Source organism: Larus michahellis, chromosome 1, assembly GCF_964199755.1.
Source record: "Larus michahellis chromosome 1, bLarMic1.1, whole genome shotgun sequence".
Lineage (NCBI taxonomy): Eukaryota > Metazoa > Chordata > Aves > Charadriiformes > Laridae > Larus > Larus michahellis.
Window position 1 is genome coordinate 15,027,774 of NC_133896.1, and position 23,593 is coordinate 15,051,366.

Here is a 23,593-nt window from a genome sequence, read left to right on the forward strand (position 1 = left end):
ATAAATAGAACCTAATTCCATGCAATGATATAATATTAATCTGTCACCATATTTGGCACAACCATAGGACCATGAACCACTTGCTTGTTAATTACGATTTGAGCTCATGCACAGAGCACAGGCTGTGATAATATTAGCTTGGTCAGAGTCACAAGTCTGTCAGTGCCAGCAACGATTCAGTGTCTGTTTCCAGTCTCTGAAAGTGCCGTATCTGCATCCTTTTGTCCCAGGAGGTAAAATCCTGGACTCCCTCTCTCAGTATGAATAATTTGTTTTGTCACTCAAAGCCCTAAAGCAAAACCATGTGACAGTTTCTGTTAGCTGTTCATATGAGAAAAAAGTGCTCTTAAGAGAAGTAAATGTATATCAGGCATGTTTAACTACTATTTATTAATTATCTTTTAAAAGCTTGAAAAGCTTCACCAGACTCCAATATGGAGGAGAAACAATTTGTTACTCCACGTCATGTAAGAAAATTAGAAGGACCGGAGGAAGCCCAGGGCCATCATTACAAAGGCGCTATTCCTGCCAGGAGCTTTCTCAAGCAACCGAAGGGAAAACGATGTGGGTATGATTCTTGTAAGTTTTACAGTTGCCCAAATAGTTCTGAATGGTGTCAGTGGCACTAATCAGTCATTTATCAATTTCCCCCTGCAGCTTCCCATGAAAGCTCTTGATTAGCTATGGAGGTCGTAGGCTGGGCTGTCTGCAGGCTCAGGGAGACGGTGCCAATCCGATGTATTCAGCTCACACACACAAAACTGCCTTCAACCAACGTAGATTTAACTTTTTCCTTACTTGAATCAAAAGGTCTGTGGGAACTGATGATTTCAGTCTTTTCGTTCAATAGGCGAGCTTTCCAAATCCAAAAGTTTCTGAATTTATTAGAACTGGATAGTAGTAAAACTGTAGTAGCCTTTGTGACATTTCCATTTCAGTCACATTGCCGTTAGAGACAGTGGAAGATCAGACAAAGATATGGGACCCATGTCTGTGTTATAAAATCATCTCCTAGCAGTTTCACTGAAAATCCGTAAAATAGTTTCCATTTTTCAAATTTGTCTAAAACTCAATTTCCTTCTAGAGAAAAAAATCCTCTAATCCTCTTCACAAGGATTAAAATGTAAAAATTTCTAGCAATACCAAGTAGATCTGTAGGTGGATTTTCTACCTGTCTTTTCAGTCTTGTCGTTGATAAATGAATCATTACCTGTTTCGTATTATTGAGCAAGTCTGTATTCTTAAAGGCATTCAGTGCACAATATTCCCTCAGCAAGTGAAGGCTCAAGGTTGACTAATCTTGCTTATGCTAACTTCTGCAGGTAAGGTATGATTCCTGCGCCTGAAGATGATGGCCAAGCAGTCATCTAGTAGAAAGCATCTAAACTGTGTAAGCAAAGGAAATAATAACAATATCCCCTTTTTGATATCCACCTTTACGCAAAGGGATCTAGTTCAGCCACTGTTTGCTTGTGTGTCTTATTACCAAGAGAAGTCCAACTGCAATCAACAGAATGACTCCAGAAAGTTAAGCAAGTATATCAAGGCGTGCAGGAACCGAACTCAGGAAAAATGAGTTCATTGGAAATCTGAGGAACACAGCTGGGAAGCTGTGCACGGAGTTCCTGAGATAAGGGCCCATATTTTTAATTACCTAGGTGGAAAAGAACAAAGTTAAATTATTTTTAGGAAGTACTAAGAACATATGTCTGATGTGCTAAGTAATAAAAATCCACAGAGATGTCAGTATTTGCTAATTACTCTTGCACAATTAGCAGAAGAATCCCACGTCTATTGATCGTTAACTGAGCATTAAGCTTCCTCTCATCTTGAGGATGATTATAAAGGTAAACTGCCTTTGGTAGTTGCTGTTATGTAGTAAATCAAACTTTCGTCAACGGTTACCTGGGTAAATGTGGGCATTTTCGTGAACACCTGAAGTACGCAGATTTGCAGCATCATTTCAATGGAGTGCCTTGCAAGCGTGAGGGCGATGCTTATGTGTTGACTGTGAGAAATAATCTTTCTGGAAGCGTGTGTAACCAGCTAAAGAAAGCATACTATTGTACAGTTTGTCTCTAAAATCTCTGGAAGATCTTATGAAATCGTGTAAATGAGTTAAGGCAGGCAATAGGCAACTTACAATTTGTCCAACCTGCATGTTCTGAGTAAATCAGTCCTTATCTAGTTGTCCTTATTTCTAAGCCTAATTGTCCTTGAAAGTATTATAAGCTGTTATATTTTCACACAAATTAACTGCTCAGGAAGAATTTGTGGAATGCCTTAGGCACAGGTTTTATTCTACGTCAGTTGCTTTCTGCAGACATGCTTTCAAGGCTTTGTCTACAGCGATTGTGTAGCTGTCAAAAGGAAAATACCATTCCTGAGCTCTGTTTTCGTGTCTCTCTTCCAGTATTTCATCATATTGATTCACTGCAGGTATGTCTGTGTTTTGTGGGCATTAGACCTATGTAAAATGACAGTGTTTATGTTTGTCCAGAAAAGACAAGAACTGCAATTCCAAAAGCGGCGGCAGCTGTTGGTTGCACAAGCTACTCTCTGTATAAACTGTTTTCCAGACAGAGGACTGGTTTAGCAACCGTTTAAAAGCCCAAAAGCCACACAACATATTCTTTTAAATTAGCACATATACCTGCAATTTAGAGCTCAGTGCACCAATATAATATTAAGACTTTTGAAATATGGTTTAGGATCTGTTGTATCTCATCAGCCATACTAAGAAAGAAGGACTAATACTGGAAATACACTTGTTTCCAAGTTAGAAAAGACAGTATAGACAATTATGGAAAGTATATGGATTTTCTGATTCTCCTAAATGCAATAAAAACTGAGGAATGAACCCATTCAACATAACCTTTAGGGTTTTATTTTTCTTATTTTACTTTTTTATATTTTATATTTTATATTTTTACATAGGATTTTTATATCCTATCCTCCTATCCTATCTGACTGACGATGCCCCTATGCCATTGCCCTAGCTAGTGCTGCACTTGTGTTTGCTTCAGTGAAGCCAATGAGTCCGTCAGCGTGACCAAGGGCTGCAGTTGAGCGTATCTGTGCACTGTTCCCATTGCCCTCATAGGAAATGTGCCATGAGTGCCATGAGTACCCAACTGCTCTGGCCCCTGTTACGAACGTACTGCCTCCCTGCCACAGACCCAAGGGTGGATGGGATCTCTGAAGAGCACCTGGTCCATTGCCCTGCTCACAGCACGGCCAACCTGGAGTTTCCCACGGAAAACCGTTCTCAAAAGCCACCTCAGGGTATCAGCCATGCCTTCCCTGCGCTCCTTCAGCTGTGCCCGGTGACAGTCCCCGCAGGCAGTGGGAGGCCTCGTCCCACGCAGGTGTTATGTTTAGAAGTACATTCGGTCCACTCCTATGAGACTGACATATTGGCATGTTTTCCCAGCCCGTGGTTTTTCGCAGCTAGTGACTCAGTGAGGAGAGACCACATTAATGATAATTCAGCATATAGGTTTGCTTTTTTGTGTGTGTTTCTGCATTGATGTATCACCACCTTGGGGACAGCGTATCTTCTCAGGGCAGAAGCCCCCCTGCTGCATCCCTGTCACGGTACCCACCACCACAAGGTGCACGGTCCAGTAAGAAGAGGAGCAAATAACCTCCAAGGAGGCTGCTCCCCAGTGACCACGGGACACGTGTCTGTGGTGGTAATTCCTGTGCCAGTCCAAGGCTGTCGCCAAACCCAAACATACTTCATAGTCAGGCTGGTAAGACACTGGAACAAGGGCTGTGACTGTGCTCCAGAACCCAGTGGGGGCCTGTTGCATGAAAAGCGGCCAAGCGGTTTTGGCAGAAGATAAACCCCCTTGCATTCTAACATCCCTCACCGAGGTGGGAGGCTAGGTGCGGCTAGGTTTAAATTCTGAGTGATGCCCAATTCAGCACTATCAGCCCAATCGCGTTTAATATGTATTAAACTATCACGATTTGGATGCACTAATAGTGGACTGCACCTTCAGTCTAGTCATGCTCATGAACTAGCACAGCCACTCTCGAGTCTTTGGTCGCGTTCAGTGAGAAACTGAAACGACTAGCTACTTAAACAGTGCGGTTTATTTAAACAACAGATATACAGGTTCTTAGGATTGCCGGTGATAAATACACTGTCTGCAAAGCACATGCAAATAAAGATATTGTTAAGTATACAAAACGCACGACAAAATTATAAACAATACAGCCTGGCTATAAATGTAGGGTAGAGAGTCTCTAGAGAAATTTCTAAGTCCCTGAGAAAGCGCTCGGTGTAATCAAAGTCTTACCCAAAGGCGTCCCTATGGGGGGGAAGAAAGGCTCAGCCCGTCGACTGATCCCAGAAACCAGCGATGGATTCTTCACAATGGTGTCTTCCCTGGCATCCCCTCTCTCTTGGGCTATTTTTATACTATTTTATATCTTCAAAGTGGAGTTTGAGTGACTTTAGTCATACGTACTTTTATTATGATTAATGTACTCAAGGAGGAGTGTTTGCACCTCGGGGGTGGATAGTCTCCGGGATGGAGGTGTGTTTTGGTACATTGTAGTGAGCAAAGTTCGCACAAAGGACAGCATTTCATCAACATTTGACGAAATGTTGGCTCGGGTAGTGTGTAGGCTGCTTATCTGTTCCGTAGTACCATCTCGTCCCCATATCTGCTATTTGTCACAAGGGAAGGCCACGGAACGAGCGCGTTCCGTTCCATCCCTCGTGTAGTTTCGCAAACAACCTTGTACAGGGAATCGCAGATGTTGCATTCTTCGCGTGCCAGTTGCGGCTGTATTCTACCTCAGAAGCCTCTTGATTTTATGGCTTTCCTTAATGTGTGAACAATGCTGTATTTTTTATTCTTGGCCAATTTAGTAATTATTCCACAGGTCCACCCTTGAGGTCTCTTTGCCCAAGAGCACGCATGTCCTACCCAAGATGTGAGTGGCCAGGCACAGGTAGCCATGTGTGCTCATCCCTCGCTCTGATGCCATCCAGGCAGGGGACATCACAGCAGCTGCTAGCCAGTGGGCAAGATTGACTGTGCTTCAGGTGATGGAGTACATGGCTTTTGAAAAAAACAAACTTGTCACACCATTTTGCTGGCTCCACAAGAGCCACTGTGGCCCAAGACACTACCCGCTGTCCCACAGCAGGGCAGTTTCCCTGGGAACCAAGGGTCAAAGCAAATTTCTGCTACTTAAAAATTCAGTTCAGCCTCTTAGCAGTGACACAGGCTGATGGGTGAACACCCACCCTTTGCTTCTGTCTGCCCCGCAGTACGGCTGCCCCTACCTGGAGCACCTGGTAGTCGATGTCAACTAGCTTTCCATGTGGGTAGAAGCTTTGCATTTTTCTTGGTGTTAAAAAGATCAGTGTTTTTTCGTGTTTGAGGTGTCACGTGGTGATTCCTCCGGTAAACCAGATCAGAAGTTGACAGCAATACTGACAACTTATTTTTCCTTGCAGAACAATGGCGTTACTTGTGTTTTTGAGGACTACAGACCTTATGCATAAAACATACTTCAGTTAAAGGGCTACTGCCACCTGACAAAAAAAAAAAAAACAACCTTGCTACTACCTATGTGTGTTACAAGCACTTAGATTACCAGAAATGATAGGTAGTCTTTTTCCTCTATTTTTCTCTGGTTTGTTTGCCTGACCATTTGACAGTAATGTGGTGTTTCCTTTGAATATCCAGGTTATTAATAATTTTCCCTTTTGTTTTCTGTGAGCCTTTCATATTACAATGAAGAAATCAGTCTCATCAGGAAAATGTGATTGTACTGGTGCAAAAACTGGCCAGGGATTTAGGATGTAACTTTTTTTCTTTTTTAATACAAACTGCACGATTGATGTTGTATCTTTAGTTTTTATATTAAATACTTAATCACAGCATAAAATTCTGTGACTTGTTTTTAAGTAACCTAGCTTTGAAGCTCAGGATGAAAAAGTGTGTTGCTTTAATGATAACTGTGTAGGTTCTCATCAAAACGAAAGTTTGGTCTCATTATCCCATTGTTCTCCTTTTCTTTTTTCTCCAAGCTGCCTGTCTCGTCCTGGGTTGTATGATTTTTCCTGATGGCTGGGACTCAGATGAGGTAAAACGGATGTGTGGTGAAAAGACAGACAAGTACACGCTGGGGGCTTGTTCAGTCCGCTGGGCATATATCCTGGCGATTATTGGAATCTTGGATGCCCTGATCCTCTCATTTCTGGCATTTGTGCTTGGCAACAGACAAGACAGCTTGCTAGCGGAGGAGCTCAAGTTGGAAAACAAAGGTAGGACTGCTTTAGAAACACTATTATTGGGTGGCCTCGAGGGCAATTGCTTAAAACCAATGCTGGGTTTCATTTTATTTCATGCTTAAAAAGTTGGCATGCTGGCTTACTTCCTAAGTTGCTGGGAAAGAAGAAACGCGAGGGGCAGAGGAAGTTTTGCTTTTCAGCCCCCCAAATTGAAGAAAGCTCAAAATTGCCATAATTGCTCAACTATGTATGACTTACCCTTAACAGTTTTTTAGAGCTGTAGATGGGATGGTTTTGTGTTACCCACTTGTACATTATTTCATTAGCATTTAAGTTTCACTATCTCCATCTTTTTCTGTACCCCATGGAAAATTTCTTCATTTGATTCCTTGAAGGTTTTGCATTGTAATATGAATGGCTGCAATATGGCATCCCAGTATGTGTGTTAGCACAGTAAGGAGGGAGCATTGGCTTGGCAGATTGGTGATGCGCTGTGTAATGGGACCTTCAATACAACGCAGCACCAGTGGGCTCAGAGCCAGGAATGAAGAAGAACCCTAGTTCTTGTTTGATTGTGTTGCTTTGAGCTCATTAGTCCGCTCACAGGAATCTAGGATGCTGTAATAACTGAATATTCATGCGGTGGGTTGGGTATAAAACATATTTCTAGATGAAGAACATGAAACTGGCTCGGCGCAGTAGTTTGTCACGCAGTTATAAGAGGAGAGATGCTGTTCGGCGAGTGTGTGCAAGCCTGGCCGATGTCTGCAGCCCCTTCCCCTCGTGCTCCCCCAGCACCCACAGCTGTGTATCTGATGTGACAGATACCACAGAGGGCACGTCCCTGCCCTGTCTTTTTAATGGGCCTATTGTCCCTGGATCTGTCTAATCCCTTCTGAACCTGATGATACTGTCAGCTTCTGCAGCACCGCATGGCAGCGAGTTCCTGAAGCTCACTACTGACTGCTAAAGAAGTACTTTCTTTTATCTGTTTCACATTGATCCTCTACTATTTTCACCAAATGTCCCTTAGTGCAGATTTTGCATTCAGCTCATCCACCACCTTTGTAATTTTGTAGGTTGCTTCTAATAATAGCAAAGATATTAGGAGCCCTTCATCACTGCATTGGAAATCAAAAGCTGTTTGGCAGCCTGTGTTGCGCAAAAATAGCTGGTCTCAGTCCTGCTCCAGAAGGACCATTATCCATGTATCTGAAAGCACCAGCACACTGGCCCTGGCTTGCTGAGTTGCAGATAGTCAGCATACTCAGCCCAAAGATAAATGGACTTGAAGACTGAACTTCACATGTGATTCCAGACCTGGTTAAAGCCTACTGATGTTGCAGGTTAAGGAAACTGTAAGTCGCTTGCGATTGCATGTGTATTTCTGTTCTGCAGTTAAACTGAGGGCATCAGTTTCAAGGACTGTCCCTGTGGCTCTTTTCTGTAAGGATAATATTCATCTGCATTTGAAAATCGAAATACTTATCAAAATAGTGCTCACAGCTATGCCACAAGTGCTTTTGGCATCAGCACTGTGTCTGATTTGTCTATACCATACAGAGCTCACGAACCCTATCTGCAACTACTTGTACGAAAGAACCTCATCTGTGTTGGCACCTTATGAGTAAAATACAGCTTCTAGAGGCTCATCACCTCTCACGCTGCTGGCACAAGCTCCTGCCAGAACATTTGGTCCTCAGCATGTCGGACAAAATCATTTGCTCATTTTCCTTGGATTAGGCACAGAAATGAACCACACCACCAGCTTCAAAGCAAACCAGAACTCAGCAAAAAGGAACCCACCCCACTTTATCCTTCACAGTCAAGACTAATGTCCACCACTTCTTAAACTGTCTTTCAAATGAAAAGAAAAAAGGCAACTTGTCTTTTAAAAAGGACATCCTCTCCCTCCTCGTCACAAAAAGCTTCTGCTAAGCAACAACAGGGCAAGTCTAAATCCCCCTGCAGCCCTCCAGCATTTCCCTATCTGCGTGTGTTGCCCCTGGGCACAGTTGCAGCCCTGGAGGAGTCCCAGGAGAGCATGGCGAAGGCATGGGTGGACGCCACCACCCACATCAGTGGTGGGGATACGGCAGGTACCAGTACCAGCAGAGCACCAGCTCTCTGCTTTGCTGACCAGAGATCTGGCCTTTTGGACGCCAAGAAAGCCTGCCTGCATCCTAGTGAGCAAATATCCAACTGAAACAAGGCACAAGCACTTATTTCCCTCCAGTGGTCTCTGATCTCTGTACAAGATGGGCTGCAGCTTGCTGTCCCCGCAGCTGTGCAGGGCCCTGGGCCACGGTCCCCGCAGACCAAGGAGGGGTTTCTTCCAAAAAGGCTGCACTCCCCAACTGGCGCTAGGGTGTGTAGGTAGTTCTCATACATTTTTGGAGTTAGAAGTTGTTTCACTACGGATGCTGCCCACAGTGTTTAGGAGACAGATTTGGGGCTCATATGCCCAGGGTTGTGCGGCAGGTTTCATAATTCTGGCAGTCATTGCATGCTCAGGTGACCAGTCTGGGGCAGTGGTCTGTGGTTAGTCAGGGTGTTGATTACAAGAGGCTGGTAGATTAGGTCTAACACTTGTCCTTGAGTTGGCGCCAAACAACCTCCTGTCTGTACCTCTGGCACTCACTGCACGTGCATGAAGGCTTTGACATTTACCCCATAAATTACATCCCTTTGGTCCCTTTTGGGTTAGGAGATACTGGAGAAATACTCGCCAGCATTAGTTCACATCCAAAGTATCCATGTGCCTCTTAGAAACGATCAAGGTGCCAAAATACTGAAATATGCACATATCTCTAGCATGCCTGCCTTGTAGACAAGAAGATGAGACTAAGGGTATAAGTAATCCCACCCTCATCCTTCCAAACTACTGTTACAATGTGAAGTCAAAGCCCTCATAACAAGTAACCATGAATATTAAACACACTCCATCCCTTTTTCCCCCCCCTCACCTACATGAGTTATGCCTCCAGGCTTGTGCTGGCCCCTGCTTCTGGGTTAGCAGGTATGGATGAGGAGCATCCTCAAGGAGGAGTCCCTGGGCTGCTGCTGTCTTCCAAGGGGCCAAAGATGTGGCCAAATGGTATGGGCTGTCCATTGGGTGGGAGCTCAGGGTCTCCTTCTCCTTGGTGGTGGTGATGTCCTCTGGTCACAGGCCTGGACATCCTATAGCCTGTAATAAGCAAGGTGTCCCCTTAAGGGATACTCATCGCCCCATCATGGCTTTTCAGGAGAATGCCCCTGGGGAGCAACCAACACTGTACCAAAAGGAACCTCTGCTTGCCCTGTCAGCTCTTCTCTGCTGCTGGGGCTTTGCCCCACGCATGTAGATACCATTAGGTGGTAGCTCAGCAGAGGGGAAGAGACAGTAAATTAAGTCTAACAGTCACAACAGTGTTCATTTATGTGGAAAAACGTTCAAGAACAAGAAATGATTAGGCAATGATCAGACAGCTGGGCAGCTATTTTCTTAATCAGGTAATAGTTCTGTCTGGAGGCTTCATTGCAGATCGGGTCCCACGGGCTCATTAATGAGAGTCTGCGGTGGCTGTGTGAGTACCTGGCACCACAGCTGCTTCTGAGCATTGGTGAAAAAGAAACAGTTAAAAGTATATGAAACGCAACAAAATGGTAAAAAGGTGAGAAGATGACATAAAAAGAGCAAGCTGTACTTCTCTGTAGACTCACCATGCAGTATTGTCCCCCTGCTCTGTGCTTTTGATGACTTCGGTTCTGTTTATTTATATAGGTTAATGAATGCTCATAAGTAAGGAGTTTGACCATTAAAATTATTCATGGGAGAAGACGGCTGTATTTTTGCCATACAAGAAAGTTTTCATTTTCACTACATGATAAAAATAGTGCTTATTCATTTGTTGTTTGCGTAGGTGTGAGAGTAACCTACCAGGTGGGTATCACGTCTGAGAAATATAACTCAAGTTTAGCAGACTTTCTTCAGGTTATACTCTATTTAATGCAGTTTCCTAATCATGCAAATTTTACACAACAATCCATACCTTTTTCATTTAAAAAACTGCCTTCTGAGGAAAAAAAATGTATTTCTAAAAAGATTTTCACATTATGTTTATGCCATTAGCAAAAGGAGGGGAGAGCACAGAATTACATGGTTTTCTTTAATTTATAGGAACTAGCGGTAATGACTTAAAGGCCTGTATGTTATTAAACTAATGACATGCCGGATGATAACAAAAATAGTCAGAATTCATCTTAGCTTTAAGCTTCATCAACACCATTTTGAGTGAGCCATCAACAGCAGGCATAAACCTTGATGTGTTGTGTAATGACATAATTTAACATTTTGGACAGTAATGCCTTAATGACATAAAATTAAAGTTCTGGCCAAAGGGATAAGACACCAAATGAGAAGTTTCCAAAAGAAATTGAGAGTGCAAGGCAATTACTTTTATGGTAGAAAGTGGTAATTTGGTCTGCATTATGAGTGATAAATACAAGAGCATTCAGAAGAAACTCTCCTGTTAAGTAATATCAGTCAGAGCAGGTGGATGATGCGCTTTGTGGACAGCTGTGTCTTTTCTGATGGATAGGACAGCTTCACAAGGTGTTTACGTTTAACATTTCACTCATCTTTGGGGCCCATATGGTCACAGATAAGCAATTTGCACTGTAGATTTCCCAGAGTTAGAAGCCTAGGGCTGAAATAGATAAAGGGACCAGGGAACTAGACAGGAGATTTGCAGGATTCATCTACTTTGCAGTGATTGCAACTCACATGGACTCCAACTACACCACATCGCTCCCAGCGGCCGTGTTGCAGAGAGCTTGGCACAGAGCTCCATGCAGGATGCCCAGCCCAGGACTTGACAGTTGGTTGACACTTACACCCTTATTATTCTCCATGCCAGTGCTGTCAGGGCCTGATCCAGGTTGTTGAAGGCTGTCTCCATACATCTGCCGGAGCTGCAGTCACTGCAGAATAAACACGCTTACAGACAGAAGCTAAGGGGAAGTTGTTTCTTGGTGATAAAGCAGTTTTGTGTAAAAGACAAAAAAATAGTCTTGCACGGAGATTTGTGCACCTTTGGGTAGAGGATCATCTTCTGTAAACAGGAATAGTCTACCCACGTGATTGCTGCTGCAACAGAAAGCCATCTGCAAAAGCCCTAGTATCTGCAGCTGAGTGACAGGAGGCTAGCGGTGCACTTGTCCCGTTGAGGGACTACATGACAGAGTGCGCATCAGCTGTCGTTCTTCAAAAGGGAAATAGCTCAGGTCACAACGCATGTGCAGACTGCGGTGAAATTGCAAAGCCCTGCTTATCAGCATGTACTTGTTGTGGCGTACACTCACAAACATTCAGGCTGACTCGTTCAAAATTAGATTAATAAACATATGAATACTGATGCCCGATTTAAGTTTTCATATATAGCTACAATGCATAGAAGAATTGCCAACAGCTCCAGTAGTAATAAAGAGTACAGATCCAGTCAGAACACCATGTATACCCCTGCGTATCCATGTTCTCTATCCAGTAAAATTATATAGTTCCTTTTTTGTAAAGTTGTGTACTCCTAACCCCTCCTGATACACAGAATGTCACTGTATGCACCTTTTCATTTCAGTTAGCATGTACTTTTTAAAAATAAAAATACCTTCAAAGATAAAATGCAGGATTTCTGTTACTCTCTTCCCTTTTTCACACTGGTATTTCTCTTCATGTCTGCTAGTCTCCTCCCATCCTCCCTTTCTAAAGAGTTCAAGAGTGATCCAATTCAGCCTCTTGCTGCTTCGGTGTGTGGCTCCATGTTCAAAGCACTTAAGGTGACTTTGAACTCAAAACCAACTTGGCCACTTGAATTTCCATTTGAGAAGGGAAATGTGGAAGAAACTCACCGGGGAGTGAGCTGTGATGGATTGCTATAGACAGGCCATCACACGCACTTGCCAGGCTGCAGCTAGCCAGAGGAAGCTGGAACTGTGTCAAAAGGTTTATGCTCTTGCCTCAAAGGAGAACTATTTAGGTACCCTGCTTTTCAAAGGCAAAATCAGCCTCCTCTTTGAAGCCCAGAGCCATAGGTTCCAGGTTGGGAATTCTTGGCCCTCATTTCTAGCTTCAAAACAGGATTCTCTGCCCTGTCAGCCAAGAGCAAAGTCTTGTCACAGCTGTGAAGAGCTCACATGTTCTCTTTCAGCTGCAACTGAGAAGTGGCTCATCTATCATAGCATCACTGCCATTAACTCCAGTTGCTAATTTCTTTGTTTAATTACAACCTGTTTTCCTTCAGGTATCACTTCCACAATGAGCTACAAGGAGCTCTGAGTATAAGAACAGTAGGCAAGTAGTACAAGACATAATTCATCTAGAAACCTGCCATTAGAAGCCAAACTAACAGATTTTTTTTAAATAAAGTTTTTTTCCCAAAAATGTCTTGCTTTAGATAATGGCAACCATTTGCCTGTGATTGCAGCTGTATGAATAACATTTTTAAAAGAGAATCTATAAAGGTGAACATGGAGATTTCATTGTGGTGGCATCAAGGGAATTTCATCTCTCCAGGAAGAAGATTCTCATAGCACTGCTGTAGGATCTATGCCCAAAGTATGAACTTCCATCCAAGGACTGTATGAACAGCTGTTGGATCCAAATCCAGGACTTTCCTTCGCAGTGCCTTAGTGCCATGCACTCTTTTCTCCAGTGTGTATTGAATTCCGACACACAAAGCAGAAAAGTTCCAGCCTGAGGATTTTTGAGCCCCCTCCTCCACAGCAGCCTACAGTATGTCATGTAGGATACTGTTGTTGGAAATCAGATGGAAGTCTGAGAACCTCAAATTTGAGGAAAGAATCTCCCCAAACTAAGGCAGGCAGAAAATCAAAGTATTTTCAAGGTTTTAGTAGAAACTGAGGGGAAGAAACTGGGAGTGAGACCAGAAGTCAAGGTTCTTCAATACAGACTTAGAAGACTCTTCCAGGTCTTCCTTCTGAAAATGTCTACTTTTGTGTTTATGGGCATGTGAGAAGCACGTGCATATGCATGTGAGAATCATTTGATTTCTCAATTTCTCTGTCTTTTAAATGGGGGGGAGGAGCGGGGGGAATGAGACCGACTTTGTTGATAAGGTATGTTGTGGTCCAGCATCGGCAGTTGAATTAAAAAAGCTAAATAGTGGTGGAATTATTATTAAAGTATGTATTCCGAGACTAAGCCTTGATAAAAGTATTTTATTTCATCAGGGAACTACTTTACCAGTGTGCTAAATGATGATACTCTTAAGGGGAGACAAATGAGGCACCAAAACTAAAAGTTGAAAGCTGATTAAAATACCTTATTAAATAAAGGTCAATGTCGCAGTAGTGCTGATTGATATATCAGCTGATCCAATGGTTCTTTTCCAGCTCTATTTTCTATAATGAGAAAGTAAAATTAGTCCTAAACATATGCATTAATTACTTAACTGAAGAAGTTGGAGACCATGAATAAAGAGTCCTACTTCCCCACTGATTAAGGAAGGAAAAACGTAGAATCATAGAACGGCTACAGTTGGAAGGGACCTTGAAGATCATCTAGTTCCAACCCCCCTGCCATGGGCAGGGACACAACATGGTGAACTGCGTTCTGCCTCATAGAAACATGGATCCCACTTGCTGTTACACTCCATAAGGAGTCTCATACAATTGCTCAGTGACAGAAATTATAATTCCATTTAATGAGCTCATGACACGAGGGACCAAATATGGGGACTTAAAGGCAGACTGGCAGCAAAAACCCAGGCAGCCTCAAAAATAAAGCTTCTTGAACTGTATAGGGGTCGTATGCATCATATGGGATCTATGCTCAGTTGAAAAATTCTGTAGGGCAGCAAGGCACAGAGTTGTTGAGCTTTACAAAGTGGGGTGATATGGTGCATGGGGATGCGGGATGAACTCATTAGAAAGTGCTGTCACAAGCTAAAACAAATCTCTGGGCTGGTCAAGACAAGTCCATACGAAGCCTGGACAGATCTGGAGATCTGTGTTGTTAACTTAAGGTGAAGCCTATGGCCAGTTAGAAGCACTACTGTATTTACTGAGCTAAAAACTGACGAGTCCGACTGTGCCATCACTAGTAGTTGCGTTAGAAATAATGTTTTGAAGCTTGGACAAAAAAATCAGAGGTATTTCACAATACATAGATATATAAAAGGGAAGCAGCTGGCACACATTTAATTCTGGGTAGGGCTAGTCATGCACAAAGATTATCATACCCCACCATCCACACCTTCTTCCCTACTGATAGAGAGATCATGACTCAGCTGTTCTTGCATTGATGTTTTTGGTCAAAGTGTAGACTAAAAAAATCAAGGAGGGTTTGTGCCAAGAATCCGGACTGTGACTGAGAGCAGCTGATCTGTGAGGACTTTTCTGCTGCCCAGTCCAGCCTGCCATTTCGGAGAGATGCCCGGGCTGTCCATATGTTCACACCAGCCCTAATGCCTTGTCCTCGCACACAGAGGAAGCCCGTAGAACTGAGCTGTAATTGTTCCTTCCTGAAGCAAGTTCCAGAAATTTTTTTTGAAATCTTTCTCATGATTTAGAAAGTCATTAGTTTAATTATCTCATTTCCACTGTGAATTTGTTTTGACTCTTCTTCAGCAGTTTCATAAAGCCAGAATCATTTTCTGTCTGCAAAAAAACCATTTGTGTCATTCTTCTGAATGACAAGCTTGGTGGGCTCCAGTCTGTTGTTCCCGCTGACCTCTGCCTGGATTCCTGGGAAGCCTGGCCCTGGGACAGGCCCAGACGAGGGCACACATGTATTTTGGTCTCTGAGATGACACTACCAGGGCCAAGTTTGCTGCAGCTGAAAGTTAGGGTTCTGCTCTTCGCTGCCAACATCTTTGTCTGTTGACTTTGATGTGTTTGCACAGTTTTACTCAATACAATAGCAGAAAACAGCAGTGGAAGAGAAAACAGAAACGTGATACTCATGAGTAATATTGCATTCAAGATCACCGTAGGTGTGGAATAACTTCATTTGCTAAAAAGGAACACAATATGTAAGTGAAATTGTAATCCAAGGATATTCTATCAAGGTTTTGCATATCTCTGTGTCTGGAGGATTTTTTTTCTTAATTTATGTTTTTAAATGAAATAAATGAATTGGCTTGTAGCACACGGTCCACGTTATTATGTTGTCTTTCAGGCATTCAGCATGCAAGCACGCCAACTGTCAGAAATATTTTTATGCACCTCCTTCAAGTGCATTTAGCATGAAATGTACTCTATAGACATGGCAAAACTGAAAATAGAGGTTTAGTTGCAATCCCATTTGACTAAATGTATTTACAACACCACACCGCACTTGATTTTACCAACTGCCTTCACCTTGGTTTCGTAAATCTAAATCGTAATGAGCTGGCATGAGGATGTCATTGCACAAGTCATTCATCTCAAAGCGCTCTTTCATCTCAGAGCACTGGCACCCTTCTACGTGGCAGCTTTTGACACAACCTGACCATTGCTCAGGTTCGTGCAGGCTATTTCCCTCAGTTCCTGCTTTCTGATGTTCCCAAATGATTCTCTCCTAATCACTAAGTGTATTGTTCCTGTCCAGTATGTACGTACTGAAACCAAAACTCACCGCTCTTTGTATAACTCTGTGTCTGATAAGAGGCTGAAAGGATCAGCGTGATCATTTTAACTACTCTGCAATATCACACAGGCTGTAGAATGGCCTGAATCCCCTCCAGTTAGTCAGCACTGCGTGAACTGTGGAACCAGAGCTGGACACTGTTCCCGGAGTGGTTCTGACCCTGCCGTACCCAGAGGTGTTACAGCCCCTCAACTTCTGCTCAGCATTTCCTTGTCTGCAGCCGAGATGCTCGTAGCCCCTCTGGCTGCCAGCAGCTCTCCAGCTCCTGTTCTTTCCACGTGCTCTCTGTCAGTGTGTGGCTATGTTTCTTGCTCCTTGACGTGTCTTTTTGCATCAGGCTGTGCTTATAGAATCAGCCATTTGGTAGCACACACAAAGACTTCTTTGGTCCTCTTCATCACAGCAGTTGAGAGGAAGAGAAAATGGACATTGCCACTGGCTCCCAGCAGTCTGGAGAAAATCTGGATGTTGCAGGTCTGTCTCCTCCTTCTTCCTCACTGGAAGGATATTAAAAGATGTGAAGAAGGAGAGTCGGAGCCACCTTCTTTCTTTTCTACATGTGCACTGAATTCATCCCGACATAAGCCCTGTTGTCTGAACTAACAGTGTTGGGGCACTTTGTGCCTCCCTATGACTTTCTTTGCTTTCCATCCTCACTCTTCCAAGGGTTTCATAACCTCTCACTGCATATGAGCAGCTCAGTCAATAAAGAGAAATCTTTGCGATATTAATGCTCCCCGTTGTCTGGTACAGCTGGAGACCCTGAATGCCCACTGTAGGGTCTAATGGATGGACAGCAATCTGGAAATACTGAGTAAATCCACCAGTGTTACTGTCAGCGATGACTGTAAAGGTAGACAATTTCTTGCTTCCTGAACACAAAAGCTGTACTTTTTACATTTCTGCCATAATAATACATGTTGATGATAAGTGCACATTGGATAAGAATTGAGAAAAATAGCAGTGTTATGTAAATGCCTGCCAAAATGGATGCATCTGGAATATGTGCAATAGTTCAGTTATTTAATGGTTACTTCAAAAAAAGCACATTCAAAAACCAAATTAGATTGGCATAGCTAAAATGGACTAATTTTATACAAAATGTTTACTAGTATTCTTTTTCTTTTTAAGTAGATTATTGAACCAAAATCTTCAAAGCTTTTCCACTGGGCATGATGAACATGATTATTCAGTGGGGGTTTTTTTCATCCTGCGAAATCAGTAGGAATTTTAGAGGGTAGGAGTAAATTTAATCCATTAGAGCAATTCATACACTTTTTAAGTGGCCCTCAATAATAATCCTAGAGCACAGAGTTTCAAACAATGTTTTTCAGGTGGCTTAATGTTTGATATGTATCAAATACCTTCACATTTCCTTTGGAAAACTGTCATACCACTCTGACAATAACAACTGCCTGACCCCTTGCAAATAAAACTCTGATAAAACAATAAAGATCAGACATCATATATCCTACAGAGACAAAATACTGGTCTACTAGAGAAAGTGGAAGTGTACTAGAAATCATTCAGTGTGTTTCAAATATTAAGGAGAAGAAAACGTTGACAAAGAGCTGTTTGGAAATACAGTATAGAAGCCATGCTGGCAAAGTATAAAGGCGCCGTCCATAGGAGAACAGCCACAAAACACAGCACTTGCATCCTTAATGGCAATGCTGGATTTGGCAACGTGGAAGGAAGTAATGCCAAATGGTTAAAGAGCAACTTGCTTGGGAAAATAAAAATTTGTATCGGCGTTAAGGCGGCATTTCTGTGCCCTTTCAGAACTAGCCTGCAGCATCTAATTGTTGAATTTAAAAGGATAGCTGAAAACCTCTGAGCATTCACTGGCATGTGGCTTCAGCATTTCCAAGGAGAGGCGGCAGCTTTCTGAAGAGCAAAACTACCCTCCATTGTTCTGCCTCAGTTTTATAAGTATTCTCCCTGCTGCTCTGTAGATGTTAATTCTTATCCCATATGGGCAAAGATGACATGTTATTAAGTACAATAAATCCTCCCATATAACCATCAGCCCAACTATTTTCCTGAAGAGGACTGACAAGCTTATCTTAAATAAATCCCTAAAAGGGCTCTGTGAAATGATTAGAAGTTGTATGTTTACAATGAAGCCAGAAGATCAGCAGGTTTATACACTGATCAATCATTTATACACTAGTGAACAGCTGGCAAACGAGGCTGCATCTGCTCATCTATCAAGCAGTTCTCACAAAGGTTAGAGGTAGTAAAGTTGTACTCAAACACAAATATAGGTATAAAAATGTTCTCAAAATGTTAAGTATTGAGGTTTACAGCATGAACTGATAGGATTTCAAATTTCAAAAAAATATCTATGTAAGATCCTAATCACAAACAATTTGCCAAGGCGTCACCTTCTTCCATAAGTCCAGCTGAAACCCGTCCATTGCTTTTCAGTGCAGTTAATGTCCTTGGCAGACAGATACAGGGTATGCACTCACCCAACATCAGTCTCAAAAAACCTTTGTGGATAGGGTAATTTTGATCTTTGCCCTCTGTACTATGGCAAGTGGTTTTGAAAGAGCAACCTGGGAACCTCTGGAAAAGCTGGAGCTGAATGTGAAGGGGAAGTCCAAAGGCCACTGCTTGGGTCTTTGGCTCTGATAGGGTGTCCACTTTGCAAGGGACCAATTCTCCCTGTTTCTAGGCAAAGAGTAGGTATGACTTAGTGAAGAAATATGAAGAGAAATCCAGGATGGGAAGTTCATGGTGCTGTGAAGTCCAGCAGGAAAACAGAACAACCAACAGTCTGTGTCCTGTTGGTTCACCTGAAAGGGTTAGTGGCATAGAATCATCATATCATAGAGTGGTTTGGGTTGGAAGGGACCTTAAAGACCATCTAGTTCCAACCCCCTGCCATGGGCAGGGACACGTCCCACTAGACCAGGCTGCTCAAAGCCCCATCCAGCCTGGCCTTGAACACCTCCAGGGGTGGGGCATCTTCATATTCTTTCCCTTTCCACCCAAATCCTTACCTTATGCCTATGGATGTGAGCGCACATGCTTTCAATGGTGCCATCCCCTCAGCTTCTGTGCTTATCAGTTCACAGAGGGCATTCTTTAGTGTGGTCTTACAAGCCTTGAAGCATATATACTTGTACATGTATGACTGCCGAGACCCTTCAGAGCACTGGAAGCACAGGGACCATGGCAAGGAAATGGGGTAAGGACTGCGAGAGGTCCTGGTGGCCGGTGATGTTGGTCCCCACCATAGCACACTATGTGCTACTTAGATTCTTTTTTAATACTCTAGAGTGACACCTAAAACCCGTCAGGTTAGTTCAGCACCCGCTAAACCTGCATTACCTTTTGTCCCATTATTCTTCAGAATATTCTCTGAAGCTCTGCATAGCATTGAAATCACAGTTATCAGCCTATGTTTGTCTAGACCTATAGCTAGGTTGTCTTCTGCCATAAATTAAGGCCCTCATTGAAAAAGTTGCAGAGAGGGAAAGTATAATGTCTTTCGAACTAGGCATTTTAATAAATAATTTTAATTGTTCCATTTTCTTTTCTGGTCAGATTTCCTGGGCTGTGCCTCAGTTCCACCGTGGTTCTCCTTTCTTCTTTCTTTTCCCTGCCTTTTTTGCCTCTCTTTTCATAGAGCGTGTATTTGTATCCCATTTGCTTTGCAAATCTCTTTATTTCACTTTTATTTCAGACCTTCAACATTCATAATCCCAGGAGTAGGTGTTTTCTCAATTTATATTTTCATAATTATAGAAAAAAGATTATATCATCATTTAAGCAGACAAAAAACAAAAGCAAAAGGGAATTTTTCTAATTTTTAATGTATATTTAGTATTACTTTCTAAACTCTTAACAGTAAAAGCATTATAAATGGTATTTTCATTCTTAGTCTGCTTGGGAACGGGAGGTGAATGTTATCATATAATAAGTATACATGGGGTGTTATAGCTATCACTCAGATCAAAGACCACTGCATTGACCAATTCCATTTTTTTAACAGGAAAAGAATGCAGCAATTCATCACTTGTCCAGCCTAGTTAATGTTTTGTGCCTTTTTTCTAAGAGTGGAATTTGTGAACTGGCTTGCTTTGACAGCTTGAGGTACTTGGTACTTTTCATTTCTAGATCATTGTCTCAAGTATAGCACATATTTGATGAAAATTGACTGAAAATTGAATCTGGAGGATGACTGATGGCTGAAGTATGTAAAAAAGGGTTGGTTTCTGCTCAGCTGATAGTAGACAGCTGCCAACAACAAAAAAACCCCATATATCTTAACCCTGTACTAACAAACATTCTAACTAGGAAGACTCAGAAATGAATGGAGAACATATCTGCCTTTGGATGCCATCATCATTGGATTCTTAACTTTAGCTAATACCTATTTCCAGAATTGTAATTTACCTAGACATGCCTCTCAAATCTCTGAAAATCAGATTGTCAGTATTGAATATCATGCACCCAAAAGGCGAGGTCTCTTCTGAAGAACGGCAACTGCTTGCTCCTGACAGGACTGTCCTTGCAGATTGGGCACGTGATGGAGATGGGTGCAGTGTGCGTGTTAGGCAAGAGCTGATGCATTTCGGCAGGGCTACGTGGAAGAGCCAAAGGTCACCTTTCACTGGCTTGTGTCTGCCTTGGAAAGTACAGCAGTGTCTTTTCGTTCCCACTCCACCTCAGCATTTGAATCCTATTGAATTAGTAAAGTGAATTAACCTAGTATTTGACACTTCTTTCTCTAAGTTTCCAAGAAATTTAGTCTTCAGGGATTACAATTTTGCTTTGTCTGCCGTTTTCTAGTGACAGATGAGTTCCCAATTCCCAATGAACATCATAATGAGGTATTTAAGATAAAAATAGTCCTCCTTCTATGCTCTGCTCTCCCATTTGGATAATCTGATTTTTAACTTGCATTCTCATTTAAAGGAAGAATTTGTGCCTTATAGCAATGAATGGCTGGCCCTCCCATCCTTCCAGGTCTGCATTAATAATTGTTGCTTTTAAAAAGACACTAACAGGCAAATCAACCTTGGCACTACAATGGCAGGTCATACGCTTGAATGCTGCACTGTGCAGTTGGATAACACAAGTAGAGGAACTGTAGCTCCCTGTTTAGATTTGCAACACGTCCAAGTTCTGAAGTTAAATTCACATACCTTCAGAGCTGGTAGCAGGGATGACATTCCTGATTGTTATATTTCCCTGTCCTCTGAGAAATAGAAGGATTTTTTCAATGACAATCAGCATATAGTCAGAAATTAACCTTTGGTTTCAACAATGTCACCATGATTCCTCGTGGCATGATGTGTACCAGCTAGTTCTCAAACCAACACAAACCCAGTTATGGAGCCTTTTTGACAAACTGCAATTTCAATGAGCAATAGTATTTCAACAAACAAAGCCTTTTAATGGATGGCTATTGAACTTAATGCTTTGCTTTAGTTGGATTTTTTTTTATGCTAATACACTTCATTTTGATATCTGAAGGCAAAAATATCTTATTTTCCAATCAAAATAATTTTCTTATGAAATTACACTGGTTATCTGCCCACCTGTTTACCAGTCCCCCTCCCTAATAACTGTTACATCCATTGTCCAATTTCAACAAAATTTAACAAAAGGCTAACATCTCAAAAAATATCAAACTTCCAGAATCGTTCTGAAGATCAATGACTGGATAAAAAAAAGGGAGCATTAGCTGGTGATCCCACTAAGGGAAAGCCGGAAGATTCAGCCCTTAACAGCACTTGGCTGACCAAGTCAGCACAAATCTCATTTCAGACATGCTGCACTGCCTGCCATTTCTTCATCATCTGTCATGCTAAATAAAGTTATGCGGAGTACATGGGAAACATTGCAAGTATGTCTGTATGTGTGTAGGTATGAACTGCAAGAGGGTAGATTTAGATTGGATATTAGGAAGAAATTATTCACTTTGAGGGTGGTGAGACACAGGAACAGGCTGCCCAGGGAAGTTGTCAATGCCCCATCCCTGGAAGCGTTCAAGGCCAGGCTGGATGGGGCTTTGGGCAACCTGGTCTAGTGGGAGGTGTCCCTGCCCATGGCAGGGGGGTGGGAACTAGATGATCTTTAAGGTCCCTTCCAACCCAAACCATTCTGTGATTCTACAATATATATATATATTTTTTTTTTTTAAAGTAGGGAAAGTAGAATAAGGACAAAAGTCCTGTAGGAGAGAGACATCTGGGACATGTGGGCCTTGGGAGTTTGGAAAGAGCCAGGGTATGAAGGGAGCTGGAAGTACTAGTGAAGGATCTGAGGACATGAGAAAGATGGGTATCATAGACAGAAGGTTGCATGGGTGCAAGAGGAAACAGGGTATTGCTATGGAGGTGTCATGGGATGGTGGCAAAGGAGCTGGGTCATTGTACTCTGGCCATGTAGAAGGAGGAGGACACATGCTGTTCGTTGAAAGCCAGGCTTCACTGATTCCTTGTACCGTTCATGCAACATTAGGCTTATTTAAAACTGACAAATAAAAAGGTTATTCAAGTACCTAAATAACTCACAAAGTATTTAGTGGAATGTTTTGGTTTAACTTTAAAGAAAATGATACAATAGGAAGTAGTGGAAACCCCGTTTTTCAAAAGAAACTGTAAAAATTCTGTTTCGGTTCAGTCACAAACTATTTTTCCACTGCTTGCTTCAGCCATTGAACTGAAAAATTGGTTATTTACCTAACAGTTATACTTAAAAACATTTGCAACACAGGAATGGCCAGTACTTTTCACTCAGAGCTTTGCTGTGGGGGCAGCTCACAAAACATGCTGGGGAACGGGCAATGCCTATTAAGTTCTGTCCGATAAGATCTCAGGCTGTGCTTCAGAGAATTTGTTCCCTTGTTCAGCCAAAGATAAACAAGGTAGAACAAACCGACCTGCCTCCGCCAATGATAATCTTCCTAGGAGATACTATCATGTCAGCAGCTGCTGTAAGAAACTTTTCTGAAGGTTGGTGCATACGAAATAATCAATTCTCATCTACAGATAACAATTCAAATGTGCCAAATGCTACCAGGGCTTATGCTACTGGGTTCGTGAGATGAAGTCCACAATACTGATTGAAGACATGATGTTTGCTGCAGCTGATGAACGGAATGGGCCATGGGCCATGCCTGGGGAACTTGTTTTAGATCCCAGAAAATAGATACTAACTATTTCTAATGAGCAGTAGGCAAGCAGTGCCGGCAGTATAAGTGGTTTGTAGATAGGTAAAAAGCTATACTCACAAATACTGTCAATCAACACTTTGCAGCAATTCCCTTTAAAGAGAAAAAGCTAGAGAAGCACTGGTCTAGGAAACGCAGCATTTTGAAGATGCAGCATTTCTCTTGTTATGGCTGGGGATAAAACGTGGGATAAAAGCAAGTGTTGTTAGCCTGCAGCCTCACCAGCACTGCGCCAGGCTGTGCTGTGTCTGGCAGCTCCATCCAGGTTTCGGTCACCTTTTAGGCTGAACCCACACCCAGCACCTCCACAGAGAGCATGGGGAGTGAGTGGTTTTCGGTGGCGGAGTGGGCATCCAGAATAAACCTCCATCACCTGATTTTTGCTGCAGCTGCAAAAAGCTACTTCAGCCCTCACAGCGGTGTGAGCAAGATCTGAATTGAACCTGTAATCTTTGTTCTAACAAAACTGTGAGGACAGTTTTTTTCTGAAACAAAAACCTCATTATCCTCTGTCCAG

At 42.5% G+C, this 23,593-nt stretch overlaps 1 protein-coding gene across 3 annotated transcripts in view; it reads left to right on the top strand.

Moving 5' to 3' along the window:
• LHFPL3 (LHFPL tetraspan subfamily member 3) overlaps positions 1–23,593 on the top strand; it is a 256,612-nt gene that overhangs the window by 168,110 nt on the left and 64,909 nt on the right. For all 3 annotated transcript variants that reach the window (XM_074576991.1, XM_074576902.1, XM_074577078.1), the window contains exon 2: positions 6,056–6,292. In XM_074576991.1, coding sequence (XP_074433092.1) covers positions 6,056–6,292 — 237 coding nt within the window. The remainder of the gene's footprint in view (positions 1–6,055; positions 6,293–23,593) is intronic.